Raw genomic sequence first — 19,647 nt, forward strand, 5'->3', positions numbered from 1 at the left:
GTATTTCCCGTGGAGCCGGCGGCAGCAGGGCCCTGAACCAGCTCACTGAGGCCGAGCCCCTCTCTGAAAGAGAGCCCTTCCCCACAGCACAAGGCAAAGCCCTGGTAGAGGAGCCTTTCCAGCAATCACAAGGGGAGGGGCCCAAGTGTTTCACAAACATCACTGGTGATTTCTGGGCCTCTTGTCTTGGCCAAATGGAGCAGAGTGGGATGCTAGTGTGTGGGAGGCGGGGGTGGGGGTGGGGATGGCATATTGGCTGCAGTCTTGTAAAGCCTCAGCCAATACCAGTATGGACTGCCCACTGCCCACTCTAGCCCCTCTACTATCCAGCAACCATGGGGCTAGACCAATTACATGGTCAGTGGTGGGGGCACGCAGCCACTCTTCTGGATTCTCCCTTCATTCTACTTCCCCAACTCAGTTTTCTGAGCACTTAGACAGAATCGCCTAGCGGTGGAGGCAGGGCAAAGGACCCCAGTTGGGCCTCTCTGAACCCGCCCCGCTCCAGTAATTTTCCCCAGGAAAAGTAAATTCCCTCTAAAGAACTAAACAAAACCAGCCAGTCTTTGTCCTTTTATTCACATCGTGTGTTTTGGCATTGTTCCAGAGGACCGGAGAGACAGAACGGGAGGCTGAGGCAGAAGGGCAAAGTGGGAGGTGTCCCTATGTCCCTCATCTCCTTCTTTGCCCAACCACAAGGGAGCAAACACATAAGGGGGGGGGAGGCACACTCGCTCCCTCCCTGGAAGGATGCATAAAGCCACACCCACGCACACACAGATAAGACCCCTCCCCATTGCAGGGGCTGGGCCATCACAGAGAAGCAGAGCACTGTGGATTCCAGGGGCAAGGCAAGGAAGCAACAAGGTCCCATTGTGGACAGGCAGTTGGCCCCTTCCTGTCCCACCCCTGCTCTATCCCCAAAGTCTACTGAGTACCCCTCCTCTTAGGTTGGCCATTCTCCTATGGCCTCCGGCTCTTTCCAGCTGCTGGGGACAAAAAGAAAAAGGGTACAGAGCAGGGGGCTGAAGTCCATCCCTCAAACCCTGTCACTCATGCCAGATGGTCTGTCCCCTGCCCGAAGTGGTAAGGGTTGAGGGCAGGCTCTTAGCTGGCCACTCTCTGGTAGAAGTAGATGTAACCCAGGTCCTTGGGTGGCTTTTCGGAGGCACACACTTTCTGATCATTGTAGATCACCCATCTAGGAGGTGGGGGAAGGGACAGAGAAAGATGAATAAAGTGGGCATCGTGTTCATCTCTCAGGTGATCACCTGAGATACCTGAGGTGTTTCTGGGGAAGGACCCCCACTTTCATTCTATGCTGAGATCCCAAATCTATAGTCTGGCTAGCCATCTGAAAGGCGCTTCAAAATCCCATAAAGATCATTTCCCACTTGATGTCTTCAGACTGTTTATTTAGAGATGAGAGCCCAACAGCCCTGGCTGTCCTGGAATACTATGTAGATCAGGCTGGCCACAAACTCAAGGCTCTACCTCCTTCTGCCTCCACAATGCTGGGATTAATAAATGTGTGTACAACTACATCCGGACAGATTTTTTTATTCTTTTTTCTTTTTCCAGACAGGGTTTCTCTGTGTATCACTGGCTGGCCTCAAACTCAGAGATCCAACTGTCTCTGCCTCCTGAGTACTGGGATTAAAGGGAGGTATGTACTACCATGTCCAACCAGATTGTATTTTCAAAAATTACAATTATTTATTTGTACTAATGTGCACTTGAACCATGGTGTATATAGAGGTCAGAGGGCAGTTTTCTGGTTCTGGGAATCTAACTCAGGCTGTCATAATTGACAGAACGTGTCTTTACTCATTAAGATCTTGTCAACCACTGGGTAGTGATGATGCACACCTTTAATCCCAGCACTCAGGAGGCAGAGGATCTCTGTGAGTTAGAGACCAGCCTAGTCTACCGAGCAAGCGAGTTCCAGGACAGGCTCCAAAGCTATACAGAGAAACCCTACAAAACAAAAATCTTATCAGATTTTACCAGCCTAGATTGTATTTTTTTAAATCATCTTCCACTTATTCCTGTGAAGCTGGAGGAACCAGACAGACCAATGTTTTCTATACTCCTTTCCTGGTTTTTTGGTTTTTTTTTTTTTTTTGGTTTTTGACAGGGTTTCTCTGTGTAGCTTTGCGCCTTTCCTGGATCTCGCTCTGTAGACCAGGCTGGCCTCAAACTCACAGAGATGCACCTGCCTCTGTCTCCCGAGTGTTGGGATTAAAGGCGTGCGCCACCACCGCCCGGCTTCCTTTCCTTTTTAAAACAGGATTTTTAAAGTGTGTGTGTCTCTTTGGGGTGTGTGTGCATGAGTGACGTGTCATCAAGGCCAGAAGAAGGTGCCAGATCCCTGGAACTAGAGTTACGGATGATCGTTAGTCTCCATGGAGGCGCTGGGAATGGAACCCAGGTCTTCTGCAGGAGCAGCAAGTGCTCTTAACCAATAAGCATCTCTATAGACCACCCCTAGCCCCCTTTGGAGACAGGCTCTCATACAGCCCAGGCTCACCATGTAGCCAAGGATAAGCTTCAACTCTTGGTCACCTGCCTCCACCTCTACTGCTAGCACTGCAGCCATAAGCCACCCCACCCAGCTACTGACCAGCATTTGAGCAATACAGTCTTAGCCACAATGATTTAACTTACTGCTGCCACAGGCAATCCATAAACAAGCAGATGACCAGGTACTAGTAAAAATCACTTACAAAAGCAGACAGCCAGAGTCAGCCCTGGGGTGTGGCTTGCCTGTTCCTGTGGGAAGCATTTTTCCCCCTGCCCTCTTCTACAATATTCTAGGGACTGACGTCCAGGCCGCCCTTCCTCATTCCCACCAGCGTCTCTCCATTCAGTGCACACTGCTAGCCACTTACCTGCCTTCCTTCTTGATGTGGCAGACATAGTGACCACACATAGTAGAAGTGCCCATGTGACTAATGAAGGCAAAGAGCTGATATTCTGGGGAAGAAAAGAAAAAGCAGAGGAGAAAATATGAGGTTCCTGTGTGACAGTATTTAACAGCTCAAACCCAGGACAAGAGTTTCAGGGAACACGGGACAAAGGGAATCTCAGCTCCTAGAATTCCACCCTCATGAGCCCTATCAAAGAGGCAAAGCTTCTATCCCCTCAGACTGGAGGGCACAGCACTAGAATACAGGGCCTGGTGCAGCATACAGCCTTGGGTTTGCTCTGATGCTCAGGGACACTCACTTCCAGGACCATCCCGGACTTTAGGTCCCACTGGCACAGACTCAGAAATGGAGTCAGCAGCTGAGCGTCCCTCTGAGATGTCCATAGCAGCTTCTGCATCTAGGTCGTCAATGTGACTGAAGATCCAGTCTACAGCCCGTTCTAAACTATTGTTCTTGGAGAGGAGGGAAGTGTTACTTTTCCTAACAAGTCAGGCAGGCACACCCACCACAGTGGCTATCACAATCACCAAGGGGCAGCCAGCTTCAACCACACTACACTGGGTTTTGGGTCCACTAACCAAAGGCATTAATATAACCTTACTCCCACCCCCACTTTTTCCCATGGCTCCAAGTCCTTAGCTGGGGCAGCCCATACCGTGGCCCGTAGGGCTTTCAGGGCCTGGTCCCTTGAGAAGCCCATGGAAACAATTGTGGTCACACAGTCCTCTGGTGGGGGATCAGCTGCTGCACTTGTAGAACCAGGTCCACTGGAGCCAGGCAGGATGAGGGGATTTGCAAAATCTGTGGACAGGGAAGGGATGAGTGTTTGCAGGGGTGGATGGAGGCCCTGCCCCATCCTGCTACCCACCTCTGCCTACCTGGATCATCCATGTGTGACATGACCCAGTTCATGGCTGCTTCAGCCCCACTGTTCCCTGTATAGTAGACAGCTTTCCGGCAGGCATCCATAGGGAAGCCCATTTCCACCAACTGTATGATAACGGATTCATCCAACATGGGTGCTGTGGTAGAATGGTAGGCACCATGACTTACCGCTACTGTCTCTACTTGTTTCTTTACCCTCCCACATGCCAAGCCTCTACCCTTTTCCCAATTACCTATTACATGTTTTTCTCATCCAAGGATAGGTATTTCATATCAGAACTAAAAGTAGCCACGAGCAAAATGTGGACCTCGTATCCCAAAGGCAATCGGCTTTCTGCCATTTATGGACCATGATACCCTTCTCCTTCCCCACCCAAACCAAGGAAGTAACAAAGATATAGAGGCGATTAGCTAAGGGCCAAGGCTACTGACATTCATATGAGAATGCAGCTCGAGTATTGTAGCCAGTCTTCACATCCAATAAAGGTCCAGAGGAAATTGGAAAGGGAAGACAGGAGAAACATAAAGGATGGAGGGGCAGTGCAGAAAAGCCCTCCCCCGTTAGTAAGGGAGAGAGACAGGCAGGAAGAAGAATCACTAACATGTCGGAGAGGAGAAGTGAGGGGAGCAGAAGGAGTCTTCGTCTTCGTTGCCATAGAAACCAAGGCTACCTTTGGGCTCATCCGGAGTGACCAGGGGCGGGGCAATGTCAGGCAGCTCCTCTTCTCCTGGCTGTAGCCCTGCTCCCCTCAACTGGGAGATGTCTAGCTCCTCTGGCATCTCAATGGACACATCTGCAATTGGAATGGCAGGAGAAGGGTCACTTCAGTAGCTCCCTAATGGTCACAGTAGACCCTCAAGCTCCTGCCCCAACGTTTGGAACTGCTCTTAATAGTGCCAACCTTGGGATACATGTGGAAGTATAGGGGTCAAGGAACGTGTATTCTAGTCCTAAATCTACTACTATCTGAGCTACAGACAGGCCAGGAGCCTTTCACAGTCAGAGTGCCTTAAACATCTGTAGGTCTCAATTTCCTTATCTAGAAAATCAAGATAAATCAATAGTGTCAAGTTAGAGCCAAGGACCTGTAGGACCTGCTTTAAGTTTATCACAATAAAAACAGTTATCAATTAGAAAAATTTTAACAATAAAATCAGTTGTAAATCACAACTATCAAAACAGTTTTAGCCAGGCATCATGACACATGTCCTTAATCCTAGCACTCGAGAGGCAGAGGCAGGCAGATCTTTATGATCATTGGGCCAACATAATTTACATGGCAAATTCCAGGCCAGCCAGGGCTACACAGTGAGGCCCTATCTTAAAAACATCAACAAAAAGAACTCCAAAAAAGTTTTGAGTAGCCAGACGGTGGTGGCGCACGCCTGTAATCCCAGCACTCAGGAGGCAGAGGCAGGTGGATCTCTGTGAGTTCGAGGCCAGCCTGGTCTACAAAGCGAGTTCCAGGACAGCCTCCAAAGCTACAGAGAAACCCTGTCTCAAAAAAAAAAAAAACCAAAAACAAAAACAACAACAAAAAGTTTTAATTAGTCTTTTCAAATTAGGTACATTTTGAAACATACACAAAATGTTTCCTCTTTTAGAGAAAAATCTGAGGAACACTAGTTGATATATGTTAAGAATATCTTTTTCTAGGGCTTTCTACATTACCACCCTCACCCCGACCAGCATACCCAGTTTCTTGGGCACCCAGTCTAAGCCAAAGGTGAACTTCTTGATCTGGATGACCAGGTAGTCAGGGAAGGAAGCAAACCGTGTAGTCCTGGAGAGAGAAAATGTGCTGGTACCCCAGGACGCTCTTTTATCTACCTGGATTTGAACTCTCTTAGATAAAGTCCAGTATCCAGGAAGATACTCTTTTTTCTTCTTGCCTGGGTAGGGATCAGAGACCTACACAAGGAGCTGCAGGAGCCAGGAAGAGGACTATTTTATTGACAGAAACAGCAATGGGCTGGGGACTTGGTCCCTAAAACTGAAGCACCTCTCAAGATCTAAAGGCCATGCCAGTGGCCAAAAGCAAGCTCTCTGCTACAAGTCCAATTAAGCCTCTAGCTGACACTAAAAGCCTGTGCTCTGGCATACTGGAGAAGATGTGCAGAGGCCGTACTGGAAAAAAGCCTGCACTAGAAAAGAGAAGCATCAGGAAAGGATAAGGTAAGAGGTGCAGTCATCACTGTGTCCACCCTTGCTGGGGCCTCCTGGTCCCTCAGGAACAAAACCCCAGGCCCAGGGGATTTATCCTTGAGAGCTCAACCAAAAGGAATGAGCAAACAGACAAGAGGCAGGTATGTCTTTGATTATTACCCCACCACCAAAGGCCTGCAGCTCAAACCCGGGCCAAAGGACATACTTGACAGCTACTGATTTCGCCTGTAGGGCTGTGCTCCAGAAGTCATCCACCTGCTCAGGGGCCCCATACGCTTCCAGGCAGGAGCTGAAGGGCACCTGGGCCCGAACCAGTTCTGGCAGTGGGACTTTCTCCTCTTCAGCTTGCCGCTTCTTCTCTTCATACTCTAGAAGCTCCTCTGGTGAAAGAATTGGGTGGTGTACCCTTAGAGGATGTCCCTTGTTCTCTGTTCAGCTTTGCCCTTTATTCCTGTTCCTCTATCCCACCAAGCCTACTGGACACATGTCCCATGTCCTTTGCCTGTCATCACAACAGTGCTAACAGGCTGCAGGAAAGATTAACGCCATTCCCACTGTGGCCCAGCTTCAGACCTCAGCCTCCATCCACTGAGCGAGCAAGGTACCTTTGTTAAGGGCTGCATCCATGGGCACAGGCAACTGCATGATGTAGTCAACTCGCTGAGTGTACTTAACCTTCTCTGTGGCCAGGCATTTGATCTTTTCTTCCACCAAGAAGCGGAACACTTCATTTGGATTTTCAGAACTCCGGCAATTCCTCTACGGGAAACAGGCAGGATAGGAAGGTCTGGGCAGCCAGGGAACAAACTGAGGCTCAAAAATGTATCAGGGAACCAGTAGGGAAGAGCTCAGGATTAAACGATAGCCACTCAGGAGCGCAGGGATGCAAGACAGAGTAAAAGCCTTCCCTAACTAACCACCCTTACCCCTGTTTCTGGCCCCCCGTAATACTCTATTTTTCTTTATAAGCAGTAAGTGTTCTTGGGTCGGGGATGAACCCAGGGACCTGAGCATGCTAGGTAAGTGCTCTACCTTGGTGCCCTGTCTCCCAGCCCTCTTACGTCTTTAATTGTGGCTGCTGTTCTAATCCTAATGAGGGAGATCACAAGAAGGACTGCAGGTAAAGACCAGCACTTGTCTTGACTATTTTCCTCAAGTACAACTACTAGTGCAGGGCAGGCTAAATGCAAACAGCCTGCTGACTTCTGAGGCTGGGCTGGAGAAGAGGAGGTAAGTGGGTACGGACTGAAGGCAAACAGGAGAACCAACACTAGCCTCTCTGCCATCTTCCCATCCTTACCTCCACCATGTTGATAAGGTGAAGGAAGAATTCCTGGGCATCCTGCTGCCGATTCGTGGAGAACTCCGGGTGGCCCTTGCCAATGAGGGCCTTGAACATTCGAGGGGCAATGCCATCTTGAACTTCCTAGGCAGAGCCAGGGCAGAGACTCAGTAGCTACCCACTGACCTAATTTGGACACTTCCCAGCTCTTAGTTTCTCTATATAATTTTATAAAATCCTAAACTCACCTTTTGTTCTGGTACCTGCTCCCCATCACCTGACTCCAGTGCTGGCTTGGAATATTCTCCAGAGAGAAGGCCATGGCCCAGCTTGGCCCTGTAGTAATAGTCAAGAAAATTATTTAGCTTAATCAACTAATGATCTTGCAGCTGTCTGTATCTTCCCCCTTCCCCTCAATCATGCTCATGACCCGATTTAGACAAGTCTTGAGACTGTGTGTGGTGTTGTTGGGATGGGGACAAGAGGGACTCAGCTCAAGAGGCAGCCAGCCCGCAGCTCCTAACTGTCCAGGGCTCTGATGATGCCCACCCAAGGTGGTCACGGTTTGTACAACAGCCTCTGTACGAATGACCTGACTACATACACCTGGGTGCTGAAGTCCTGGGTGGGGTCTGTTGGGGCATTCTGGAAGATCTTCTCCAATTTATCCACATACCTAGAAGGCAAAACAAACAAACAAATAAATAACAAACAGGAAAAAGGAAGGGATAACTCATCTAATTGCAGGAACATGTTCTTCCTAGAGATACATTCTATTTCTCTGCAGCAACCTGTCCATTCTCCCTTCTCAACTAAAGAGAACATGCAGCATGCTCAAGGTACTGTTCTTCTTGGCCTCCTTCCCAAGGCAGAGCCAAGGAAATGAGACGGCTGCCCAGGATTAGAACAAACAGAAGTCACATTCTTTTGTTCTTCTGTTCCTGGGGAGTGTATGCTAGGGCAGCTTTATAACGTGTCTCCTTCACAGGACACCCTCCACAGGAGAACAGGAGCCATTCTAAGGATGAGAGCAGGCACACAGATACAAGGACAGCTCAAGGCCAGCATGCAGAGACTGGACTAGGAGAGGAGCAAAGATGTTAAGAGGTATTTGGTTTCAATCAACTAATAATTCTCTCGGCTTCATGGTTCTTTCTTAAGTAATTAAAAAAAGTGGACAAACTAAACCCTACTCAGGTTGCGCGGGTACACAGCCAAAGACCAGCAGTAAAGAGAATCACTTACTTCCTCTGGAAGTCAGGGATGCTGAAGAGCACCTGAACCACAGAGTTGAGGTAGCAGCTGTTCCCCAGGTTCCGGATGCCCGTGTAACCAGGTCCAAACAGAGGCTTGAGTGGCACACCTGACTCCTGGATCAGCTCCCATTCACCAATGCGCTGGTTCATGTCTATCTCCAGCTCGGTCATTGTCTTGTCCGTCTGCAGGAAAGGGGACTTTAGACTGGGCAAGAAACTCAGCCCTGAAGTTTCCCAGAGTCTAGGGCAAGACCCAGGTATAGGCCAGGATTTATGGAAATGGGGCCTGGGCATGTTAAATATCACGTAGTCTCTAAGCTCCAGACTGGGAATCATTCTAGATCCATTAGTCATCAGACCTTGTACTCATTCATTTATTTGTGACCCACCATGCTCCTAGACTATGTCTATGGAACCAAGGAGCATACCTACTTTATTCATTTAGTGGCCAGTATGTAACAAGTGCTCAGTAGTGGTCACTGAATGACCAGATGACTGTAGACTTCTTTTCAAGAGAAATCCATACATCGTGGGGAGTGGGTATCTTCAGCTTCAGGCACAGAAGAGCCACAGAGGCAAGAATGAAAATCTGACACCAATGAGGGGGAGGGAGGGAACTCACCTTCTGCATCTTCAGCATGTCGATGCCAAAGTGGGACAAGTGCTCTGCCAGGCTAGGGTCCAGAACCATGTCATCCTCATCATATGAATACACATCTAAAGCAAAAGGCAGACACAATGTGGGCAGGGGACATAGTTTGGCATTGGCCTCTCCACCAACTCTACCTCCAGCCCAGAGGACATAAGGACAGCCAGTAAGGATCACCCTCTTGGCTCACTTGGGCATTAGTGAGGAACAAGGCCATCCGGAATTGGTTGTCAGAGGGAACAGGGTGAAACAGGATGAGGGTGGGATTGTGATTTTTTTTTTCAAATGCATGTGTATGTTCACGTGTGTGCAGGGTTTTTCTGGAGACAGTTCTTATGTAGCCCAGGCTGGCGTCAAGTTCATTATGTAGTTGAGGATGATCTTCAAATTGATCCTCCTGCCTCCACCTCCCAAGCACTGGGATAATAGATGTGCACTAGTAGTACACTACCATACCCAGATTGAATTAGGATTTAGATTCTAACCTTGTACCATAAGCTACTACAGTAAGATTAGTTTGGAAAGACGGTCACTAACCAAGTAATGATGGTTGTCTCTAGGAAGGGACCAGGACTGTGGAAGGCAGTAGTGAAGTTCTAAGTCTTTTCACTTGGTATCAAGGGGATACATTTATGTATTATTCATGTCATGAAATGAGTAACTAGAACACATTAAGTGGGGAGGGGCAGGCGAGTACCAGCTCCATCGGGTGTGATGGTGCCCAGCTTAACAGCTAAGGGGTAGCCAGTCTCCCTGTAGTGCTCCACAGCATGGTTGTTGCCTCCACTGCCATCAAAGTATCGTCGGCCACAGAGGATGGAGCCATCTGTCAGGTTGAGCCACAGGTTCTCTTTCATGTCACACTTGGAGCACTTCCAGCCACTAGCCCAGGGAGAAGAAAATGAGCTGAATTCTGGGTTGGGGTCAATACTGGGGTGCCAGTGAGAGGGGCTCTAGCAGGCCCCAGCCAGTCCAAGAACCCAGTCTCCTCTTCTGGCTGTTCCCCGCATCGTTGGTTCATCTTCCCCACATCTTCTTTCTGGTCTTGCTCCCTACGCTCTCTCTCACCAACTCCAGTACAAGGTGCCTGTCCTCTTTACCCTTGCTCTAGGGGTTATGCCCAGAGATGGGAGGAGCCAGGCCTCACCAGGGAGGGATCCGCGCAGGGTTGTCCAACTGCTTGAGGTTGAAGGCATGCTTAGACACCTGACGGACTTCTCCATCCCAAGCCTGCACCTCCTGCTTGCGGGAGGCTGAATCAGCTGACAGTAGGGCTTCCACTGCACTGGTCACCTAGAGGGAGCACAGAGTCAGCCAGGACCAACCCCTGCCCTCTGATTATTCTTGTGTCCCAGATCCCTGCCCCACATGCTCTTTCCACCCTCAGTCTCGTTTTGGTAGTGCTGTCCAAGCCACGACCACAGCGGCCCCTCCAGTCCTAGAATCTCTGGATAGGGTGGTAAGGGTTTCATACCCGATCTCTGACAATGTCGGGAAGCCCCCCCAACCCGTCCCGGGCGATCTCCAGGTAATCTGGCAAAATAACAATCTTCACGTCCTCGTCATATTCAAACTTCTCCTCGGTGAGATCAAACCCACCTTCAACACCTGGTTATGACAGGGAAGAAGGAAGAAAGTAGGACAACTACCCCTGGTCATTGGCTCTCCTCCAAAGTGTCCCCTCAGGAGCTCTAAGGCCACTGCTTAGGCTCAGGGTTCTCCTAACAGGTAGCTCACCAATTGCCAGCCGGGTGGGCTTCTTCCGAGGTGGGTCCCCAGTGCCTGCACTAGTGTCCTCTTCTCTCTGCAATGAAGAGAGGTTCAGAGGCCGGGTGTGATGGCGCGTGACCTCGTCCTAGCATTCAGGAGGCAGAGGAAGGATCTCTATAAGCTCCAGGCTAGCTGAGGCTACAAAGTAAAACCCCATCTCAAAAAGACAAAAATCAAAATAAAACAAAGAGAAAAGGAGGGTCAGGAGCAGCCCTGAGCCCCAGGGTCAGAACAAAGGAGGAAGATGGAGGAGAAGAATGGCGGCAAGTTTCGGTGACGCCATTGAGAGCAGGTGAAAGAAAAGCAGGGCACCAGGGGAGCCGGAGGAGTGCTGGACTATCAGAGACGAGTCTCAGCTGAGAAAACGCCTCTGGAAGATCGGGCTGTAGGCAAGCCTAGATAGAGGGCAGCAGTTCTCAACCTGCTGCAACCTCTTTGGGGATGGTGGGGGTCCAACAGCCCTTTCACAGGGGTGGCATATCGGGCATCCTTCTTATCAGATATTTACATTACCATTCATAACAGTAGCAAAACTACGGTTACGAAGTAGAAATGAAAATCATTTTCTGTTTTGGGGTCACCACAACAGGAGGAACTGTATTAAAGGGTCGCAGCATTAGGAAGGTTGAGGACCATTGCTGTAAGGGAATTTTCTTAAAAATGATTGATATGGGAGGGTCCAGCCAACTCATTGCGGGTGCCACTCCTGGGCTGGAAGCCCTGGGTTCTAAAAGAAAGCAGATTGAGCCAGTCGGCAGGCAGCTCCCTTCCAGGGCCTCTGCATCATGTCCTGCCTCCAGGTTCCTCCGGACGTCCTTCAACAAAGGACTACAGTGTAGGAGAGTATGACAAAGTGTAAGCCTTCCTCCCCAATTCGCTTTTTCGTAGTGTCTCATCACAGCAGCAATAACCCTAACTAAGGACATACAAAATAGCACTTTGAGGAACGTGTCTGGATGTTTCAAGGCCACACCATAGTCACTGAGCCTACCAGCCGCCGGGTCCTCCGGAGATGCAAGTAGACACGCTGGCCTGTCTTGTTGAAATGTCTCTCCACATACTGTTTCCCAAAGCCCAGGAATGTGTTCATGCAGATGTAGAGGCCACCCTCAGACTCCTGCAGGGCACAACACAAACAGGGAAACACAGAAGGATGAAGTTTGGACATATGGGGAAACCAAGGACCAAGGGTCAGAAACTGCTGGTTTCCTAACACCGTGTGGCCCTTAGTGACTTATCTAGCCTGACGGGACATGCTATATGGCTAAAGCTCTCCCAGCATCCTCTATGAATTTGAAAACAGCCCACAAGCTCATGAGGCAGCTGAACAAGACTGCCTCTCAGTCACCAATCCTCTTCTTGTGCATTCTTTGAGTGGGTTTCAATGCTCACCAATCAACCACAGACGGTCCCTTCACCTCTTCTTTGGCTCAGGAGATCCAGAAAGTAAATGGGGCTGACAGTGTCAGGGTTTACATTTAGAAAGAAAAAGAAGTCTTTGCTGGGAGAAAAAAGGCCCACACTTTCAAACGCATCACGAACCAGACCGACCTTCTAGACCAGAGGGGCAGAGAACTCAGTACCAAGCAGTCCATCTAACCCCAAGCTTGACAACAGTCAGACCTTTCCTTTGTCACTTTTCTACGACAAGAAAACCCTGGCTTTAGAGGAAAATACCTTGTCTGGGACTCACAACAAATCCTGAACATAGATTAGTCAGGTCATGAAGTCCATCATTTTACAGCCACTAGCTACCCCTACCTCATCCCTTTCCCCTGTAAGACCTCCACTGAAGCCCCATCAACCTGCAACCTCAAAGCTAGCTCTTTTTATTTGCCTTTGTTTATTTTTGAGACATGATCTTGTGTAACCTAGGCTAGCCTAGAACTCACTATGTAGCCTGGGATGACCCAAACTTCTGCTCTGCTTCAGCCTCCCAGGGCTGGCTGAGGTTACAGGTGTGTTACCACCACACCCAATCTGAGACAGCTAGACTACATAAAACTCATGAGCAGGGAAGATAAACGCCCATCCTGAATCCTGAAGAGGGACACCCAGGCTCCCCAAGCTAAGCCAGTCTGCCAGAGCCCTTAGAAGAAGGGCAGAGAAAGGGGAAAGGAGACTGAAAAACAGAGTCTGCTCTCAGATCCAAGGCTTTGAGCACTAGGCACCCTTTTCCCGGAATAAGTCCTGGTGGCCTTGGAAATTTCCCACTGTGACAGTAAAATGAGGATGCTATCTAAGATAGTTAGGGGACCAGCAAATTGCACTGTGTCACTCCCTAGAACAGTGTAGCTGCAGTGTCTATGAATAAAGTATTTCTCACCACAAAGGTCAGCTACACTCTCTTTCTTCCAGAAAAAGAATCAGAAGATGAGTCGATGAATTTGAGTTTGCTACTAAACCAAGTAGGCTATACTGGAGAGTTCTTAGATGCTTTAGAATGAAAAAGGGAACGTATTGGAAAATTACAAAACAAACAAACAAAACAAAACACCTCACCTTTTCTGGGTCATTTAAAGTAGTTACTAAGGAGGAGACAAGAACAACTTTGAGTTGTTTTCAGTGCAAAGACAGACACACTGATGTCTGTCTGTCTGTCCTTCCCTCCTGGGAGGGAAGTGTGCACTCTCAAGTGACTTCAGAAGAAAATAAAAGGGTCTGGTTTCAGCTAGGATTGGTGCTCCAGGCCAGCAGTCTTCCTCTACTTCTACCAAGGCCAACTTGAGAGAAGCAGAGCATTATCTGGGGCTCAGAGCAAAGCCCGGCAGAGCAAGCAAACCACAAATCACAGTACTGGTCCTGAAGTGGGCATCACATCACGCTGCTATACTCGGCACTCGGGACTCATTAATGAAGCCTTTCCACTCTGACTTGCAGTTTCCAGGCCATGAGCTGGTCTGGCTGAATGCTCTGGGCAGCGCCCAAAAGCCGCTTGAGGGGAGGGGTGGCGAGGGGGGCGGATCCCAACCAAACTGCAGCCCTTTCGGTTTGGGCCTGGAGGCTTGTCTCCAGCTGAGGATGACATAGGAAGAAGGCAGGACTGCAGGAAGGGAGGTACCAGGTGGAGCCTGCAAAACGTGAAGCACGGTGTGGGTGGCGGCTTTGTCTAACAAGAGTGGGAGAAAGATGGTAAAGGGGCCTTAGCATCCTCCCAAGAAAGAAATCCTCTCTTGGAATACTTGACAAGGGGTTGTCTCGGCAACCTGTGAAGGGCAGAGGAAAAGGGAGGGGGCGCGGCCATAATTCATTTCACAGAAAAAATGACTAGAGCTTTCCACTGGGTGTTTTTCCTCCTCCTTACCAATGACCCACCTCCCCATCCCCTGTCCAAATTAACCACGAATGGAGGATGTTTAACTCAGTTTTTCGCCAAACTGGCCTTCTTCACAGCCCTCTTCCAGACTAGAAGCTGCAGGCCATACCTTCCCAACCTCAACCCCTGCCCAGAACAGTGGGGAGTCGCCCCTAGTCCTCCCATAAGAAACTACAAAACCCGGAGAGCCCTGCGCAACGTGCCAGGCCACCTCCAGGCTTTTTTTCTGGGCGTCGCTTGGGGGATGTAGTCCACCGATCAGGTTCCAACTCTACCTTAGAATGGTAACAAGGGACAGGGGCAACTACAATGCCCATAATGCTTCACGAGACCAGGAATGGGCAAAGCGAGAGCGGTACCTTCCGGGAGTGGTAGTCACACTACAGCTCCAGATAATGAAAAGCAAAAGCAGAGCGTCTCGGGGAAAACTACAAGTCCCAGGGTGCATCGCAAGGAGGCGGTAGCCCAAGGCTTGCAGGCCTGGCCGAATGACCAGGGCGATGGAGGGAAGTCGTGGTCGCCGCGGGCGTGGGGAATGGGCTTACCGGCGTGTCGAACGAGAAAGCGCACTCGTCTTTGTGGACCCGGTCTCCCGCCTTGGGGACACGGATCGTCGGTAACACTGACAGCAGCGCCTCCTCACTTAGCTCCGCCATGACACCGGCAGCAGCTCCTCCTCACACAGCAGCTCCCACTGTCCCCAGTCCCCCCCCACTCCTGCTCTCGCGTCCAATGAGCGCGACTCGCTAGGCGCATGCGCTAAAGGCAAGACCCGCGAGAACGGCAGTTGGACTCAGCCTGCCGCCTGGTGCTCCGCCCTCCGCCCCACTCAGCGAGCACCAATGAAAAGCTCTCCTGGCACAACTGATGGTCGAGAGGACCAATCCCGCTCTTCCAGGGCAGGCGCGCCGGTGGAGGCGCCAGGAGGGCGCGCAGTAGCGGCGCCTCTGATTCAAGGACTCGAGGGGAGTTCTTTACGTGAAGAGCACGAACTGTGGGTTGTTTAAACCCATGAACTGCTGAAACGTTGCCAGGGGCTCGGTCCCGTCGGAAAGCAGACGGCCGCTTGTCTTCTTGGTATTTGAAAAGCAGTAGCCAATGAGGCGGACTTTGAGAGATGTGAGTGATAACTTCGTCAACCAATAAGGATTGCCGTCTCGCCTTAGGCGAACCATCCTAACTCCGTCTCCAGCCAGATTTGTGCATACAGCGTAGTGCATACAGCGTAGTAACTCGTCCTGTTTTACTAAAACCCTAAGAGCTGAGCAGCGCTCCAGGTCTCGCGCCCAAACTGAACAAAAGTCCCCGGCTCACCGAGGCACCACCCCGGGGGCAAGCTAGTCCTCAGCCCATTGGCCAGGCCTCATGATAGACATCCTCCAGACCAATGGCCGTCTGCTCTGGAGGCCGCGTTTCCCACCACTGGCCTATGAGAGTCCGCTTCGGCTCAGCCAATAGGGGCAAGGCAGGGGCGTGGCGGGGAGTTTGAAACTCCGGGCTTTGGGAGCTGTGGCTGGAGCTGGTGCTGGTCCCCCGAGGTCGACCTGGGGCCCCGTAAGCGATGCGAATTAATTAGTGGGCAGATCCGAGGCTCCCGCAGACCCGAATGCGCCGCTAGGAAGCTCCACTCGTTATCCCCCCGGAGGTCCCCTCTGCTGGAGACTGGGAGGATCGGGTGGGACGGGCTCGGAGGCCCGACACGGTGGCCGTAAGCTCAGAGCCCCGTCGCTCCTGACCGGCGTCTCCTCCTCGGCTTCCGCACAGCCGGGCCCCGTCGCCGCCGCTCGTGGAGATGGGTTCTACTCAGAGCATCTCAGGCACTCCAGCACGGCCCCCGCCGCACAACAAGCATCTGGCACGGGTAGCGGACCCTCGTTCACCCAGTGCTGGTATCCAGCGCACTCCTATTCAGGTACGCCGGGCCGGGCTGGGCACTGCAGAGAAGCGCTCTCCATTCGTGGGCCTCCGGCTAGCTTGTTTCCGTGCCAGTCCTTGCCCCCTGCCACTGGAACCCTACTTTGTGCACCTTTTATTATTATTATTATTATTATTATTATTATTATTATTTTTAGGTTCTGATATAATATCATTTCTGTCTTCCCTTTCCTCTCTCCAAACCCTCCCATATACCCCTCCCTGCTGTCTTTCAAATTCGTGGTCTCTTTTTCATTAACTGGCTTTCTGGTTTTTTGTTTTGTTTTGTTTTGTTTTGTTTAGACAGGGTCTCACTGTGAAGCTAGTTTGGAACTCACCATGTAGACCAGGCTAGCCACAAACTCCCAGAAATCGACCTGCCTCTGCCTTCCAAATACTGGGATAAAAGGCGTGTGCCTCTACCATGCCTAGCAACTTTCCGCATTCTTAATCGGCATCTGGCAGGCTGCATATCCATGGGCATTAGCAGTTCTGAATGGGAATATGGGAGGAAATAAAGATCAGGGCCCAGACTTGTTCTACCTTTGGTTTTGACAGGTGGAGAGCTCTCCACAGCCAAGCCTACCAACAGAACAGCTGGATAGTCCCAAACAAGCGCAAGACCCAGACCCCCGCTCTCCTACTCTTGGTATTGCACGGACGCCCATGAAGATAAGTGGTACAGGTAAGTGATGGGTCCTGGGGATGCTGATGGAGCTGACACCCATCTAGGGTGGCATCAAAACCGTTTTCCTTTCGCTGTTTTTTATTTGCTGCTTTTTGTAACTCTAGGATTTGAGCCAAAGGTCTTGAGCATGCGCAGGGCTCCAGCCTCCCATTTTGGACCCCTCTCACTTAAAAGGAATTTTTTTTTTTACATTTCTTTTATGTGTGTGGACACACACCTGGCACAGTTCATGTGTGAGGGTCAGAAGCTCCCCTCTGCCATGGAGCTTCTAAGGATCCAGTTCAGGTCATCAGGCTTGGCAACACGCTCCTTTATCCACTAAGCTGGCCTTTTTCTTTCTTTCTTTGGTTTTTTTTTTTTTGTTTTGTTTTTCTTTCTTTCTCAGAGACAGGGTTTCTCTGTGTAACAGCCCTGGCTGTTCTGGAACTCAACTTTGTAGACCAGGCTGGCCTCAAAATCATAGAGCTCCAACTACCTCTGCCTCCAAGTACTAGGACCAAAGGTGTGCACCACCAATGCCCAGCTTTTTTTTTTTTTTTTTAAGGCAAGGTCTTACATTGTAGCCCTGGCTGGTCTGCAATTTGATGCAGTCCTACTTTAGCATTGTAAGTGCTAGAATTGCAGGCATGTATTACCATGCCCAGCTCCCCTGGCCCAATTGGGATAAAACCCAGCCCTCCTCAGCTTTTTTGTTTGTTTGCTTTTGTTTCTTTTTTGGGGGGGGGGGGGTTGGTTTTTGTGTGACAGGGTTTCTCTGTGTAACAGTCCTAGCTGTCCTGGAACTCACTCTATAGACCAGGCTGGCCTTGAACTCACTGAGATCCACCTGCCTCTGCCTCCCAAGTGCTGGGACTAAAGGCGCGCACCACCACCCAGGGGCCCAGCCGTCCTCCTGTGTTCACACTCTACCACTGAGCTGCGCCCCCCACAAGTCCCGACGCTCCTCTCTCCTTTCCTCCTTGGTTCATAGCCGAAGGCCAGAGCTTGTTCCCCTTCTTTCCTCTAGACCCTCAGAGTCCACTGGTGAGAGAGCTGAGTGAAGGGTTTGAGGCCGAAGCCTCCAGATCCGTTTCCCCACCAAAGCTTGCTCTGCCCCAGCAAACACCTTTATCTTCTGAACTGGACCTGCCTTTGGATACTCAGTTATCCCTTGAGGACCAGTTGCTGCCTTGGAGCCAGACTGAACTCCCCTCCAAACAGGGGTTAACCATGGAGGAAGCTGAACAATCCACAGAAACCATAATTGCCAGCCAGAACTTGGAGAAGCCCTCAAGAGATCCTGAGACTCCCCAGTCTTCAGGTACAAAATTGAAGTGCAAGATGGAGGGAAGAGAAGCTGGGATCATGTCCTGGGCTAATGTAGGTAGAGTAAACTAAGGCCCCGAGTCCTTCCTTTGACAAAACCTTTCTCCCCTAGGTTCTAAGCGCACTAGACGGAAAGCAAACAGCAAAGTGCTTGGGAGATCTCCTCTCACCACCCTGCAGGACGACAACTCCCCTGGGACCCTGACATTACGACAGGTAAAGAAAGAGGGTGAAAATTCACCAAGGGTATCCATTATTATAGTGGGAGACCCTTTTCCCCAGCCCTTACCTCTCCTAAACGTCCCTCCGGCCACTCGGCTCACATACCGCCTTTTGCAGGGTAAGCGGCCTTCTCCTCTAAGTGAAAATGTTAAGGACCTAAAGGAAGGAGTCATTCTTGGAACTGGAAGAATTCTGAAAACAGGAGGAGGAGGAGCATGGGAGCAAAGCCAGGACCATGACAAGGAGAATCAGCATTTTGCTTTGATGGAGAGCTAGGTCCATGCTGGGTTCACCCAGGTCCTGGTGATAGTCTGTGCTCTTCGCCCCGTCCCCAAGGGCACTGAGGAAAGTCTGGTTTTCTGGTTCCTCCCAGGCTACCACCACTGGTACTTGGACATTTTTTGTTTTGTTTTGTGTGTTCCTTGTATAGTAAAGGAGATGATTTTAAATAATGCTTTAAGAAGTTAGCCAAAGCTGCACTGGTCTTCTGTGTGGAGAATGGCAGCCTGGGGGTCTGTGAACCCAGGTGTCTCTGCTATCACTTCGGAGCCTCTTCTCTATGCCTTAAGTTCTGATGTTCCCCAAGGCTCTGCCTTTGGCCCCTCTCTCCTCTTCCCCTTTTGTTTGGGCTTAGCTATTACCTGCTTTTGAGAACTTTCAGGTCCCTCCCTCTCTCACCCTAACTTTTATTCAGCTGCCACATAAGCACTCAACGTTAGTTCCCTTAAAATAAAACGTATGCTCTTCCCCTATAAAGCTTTTCCTCATTGCCTATTCCCTACCCTTGTGGGTAGGAAGGACCATTACGCACCTATCTGCCCGAACATTAATCTTGGCCTTGGTCATCATATTGAGTTCTTCTGTTTAGAATGACATATGTGTGAGTATGGTCACTAGGTCTTGGTGATTCTACGTTTTTAATCTCTTCCCCTGTTTGTCAGTGTGTGTGTGTGTGTGTGTGTTGCTGGAGACTGACCCAGAGCTTTGCTCATATTAAGCAAATGCTCCATTACTGAGCCTCACACTTAGCCTGGTCCTGTCATCCTTGGTTTCTTACCGCCTGCCTCACATCTTACCTCTAGAGGGCCAGTCTCTCTTTCCATTTCAGCACCCTAAACTGTTGGCAGAGCAGTTTGCCTGATGCTTAATGATCATGGTAATACCCCACTTGAAACTCTTTAATGGCCTCCATCGCCTTTATATCAACTCCTATGCAGGCATGCACACATGATTGTGGTCTGTAGCCAGCTGTTGTGTGCCTCC

General features: G+C 50.2%; 2 protein-coding genes across 3 annotated transcripts; one reads left to right on the forward strand and one right to left on the reverse strand.

The window, feature by feature from the left end:
- Positions 1 to 558: 558 nt before the first annotated feature.
- On the reverse strand, positions 559 to 15,000 carry Usp5 (ubiquitin specific peptidase 5). Of its 2 annotated transcripts, none has more exons than XM_036182773.1 (20): positions 14,801 to 15,000; positions 11,931 to 12,056; positions 10,907 to 10,973; positions 10,644 to 10,777; positions 10,317 to 10,462; positions 9,867 to 10,051; positions 9,143 to 9,237; positions 8,510 to 8,703; positions 7,869 to 7,940; positions 7,513 to 7,600; positions 7,283 to 7,408; positions 6,588 to 6,741; positions 6,188 to 6,362; positions 5,511 to 5,599; positions 4,487 to 4,609; positions 3,809 to 3,952; positions 3,586 to 3,731; positions 3,229 to 3,382; positions 2,892 to 2,976; positions 559 to 1,201 (listed from the first exon to the last, which is right to left on the reverse strand). In XM_036182773.1, exons 1-20 carry the CDS (start codon positions 14,909 to 14,911, stop codon positions 1,108 to 1,110), a joined length of 2,508 nt encoding a protein of 835 aa, XP_036038666.1. In that variant the 5' UTR covers positions 14,912 to 15,000; the 3' UTR covers positions 559 to 1,107. The 2 variants fall into 2 exon arrangements, with proteins under 2 accessions (XP_036038666.1, XP_036038665.1); XM_036182772.1 differs by having other exon boundaries at positions 4,418 to 4,609.
- Positions 15,001 to 15,165: 165 nt separating this feature from the next.
- Cdca3 (cell division cycle associated 3) lies at positions 15,166 to 19,128 on the forward strand. Its single transcript, XM_036182601.1, has 6 exons — positions 15,166 to 15,374; positions 16,020 to 16,167; positions 16,728 to 16,854; positions 17,864 to 18,157; positions 18,275 to 18,378; positions 18,502 to 19,128. The coding sequence occupies exons 2-6, from the start codon at positions 16,048 to 16,050 to the stop codon at positions 18,658 to 18,660; spliced, it is 804 nt and encodes a 267-aa protein (XP_036038494.1). The 5' UTR covers positions 15,166 to 15,374; positions 16,020 to 16,047; the 3' UTR covers positions 18,661 to 19,128.
- The last annotated feature ends 519 nt before the right edge of the window (positions 19,129 to 19,647 follow it).

The sequence above is a fragment of the Onychomys torridus genome, chromosome 3 (genome assembly GCF_903995425.1).
Source record: "Onychomys torridus chromosome 3, mOncTor1.1, whole genome shotgun sequence".
Classification (NCBI taxonomy): domain Eukaryota; kingdom Metazoa; phylum Chordata; class Mammalia; order Rodentia; family Cricetidae; genus Onychomys; species Onychomys torridus.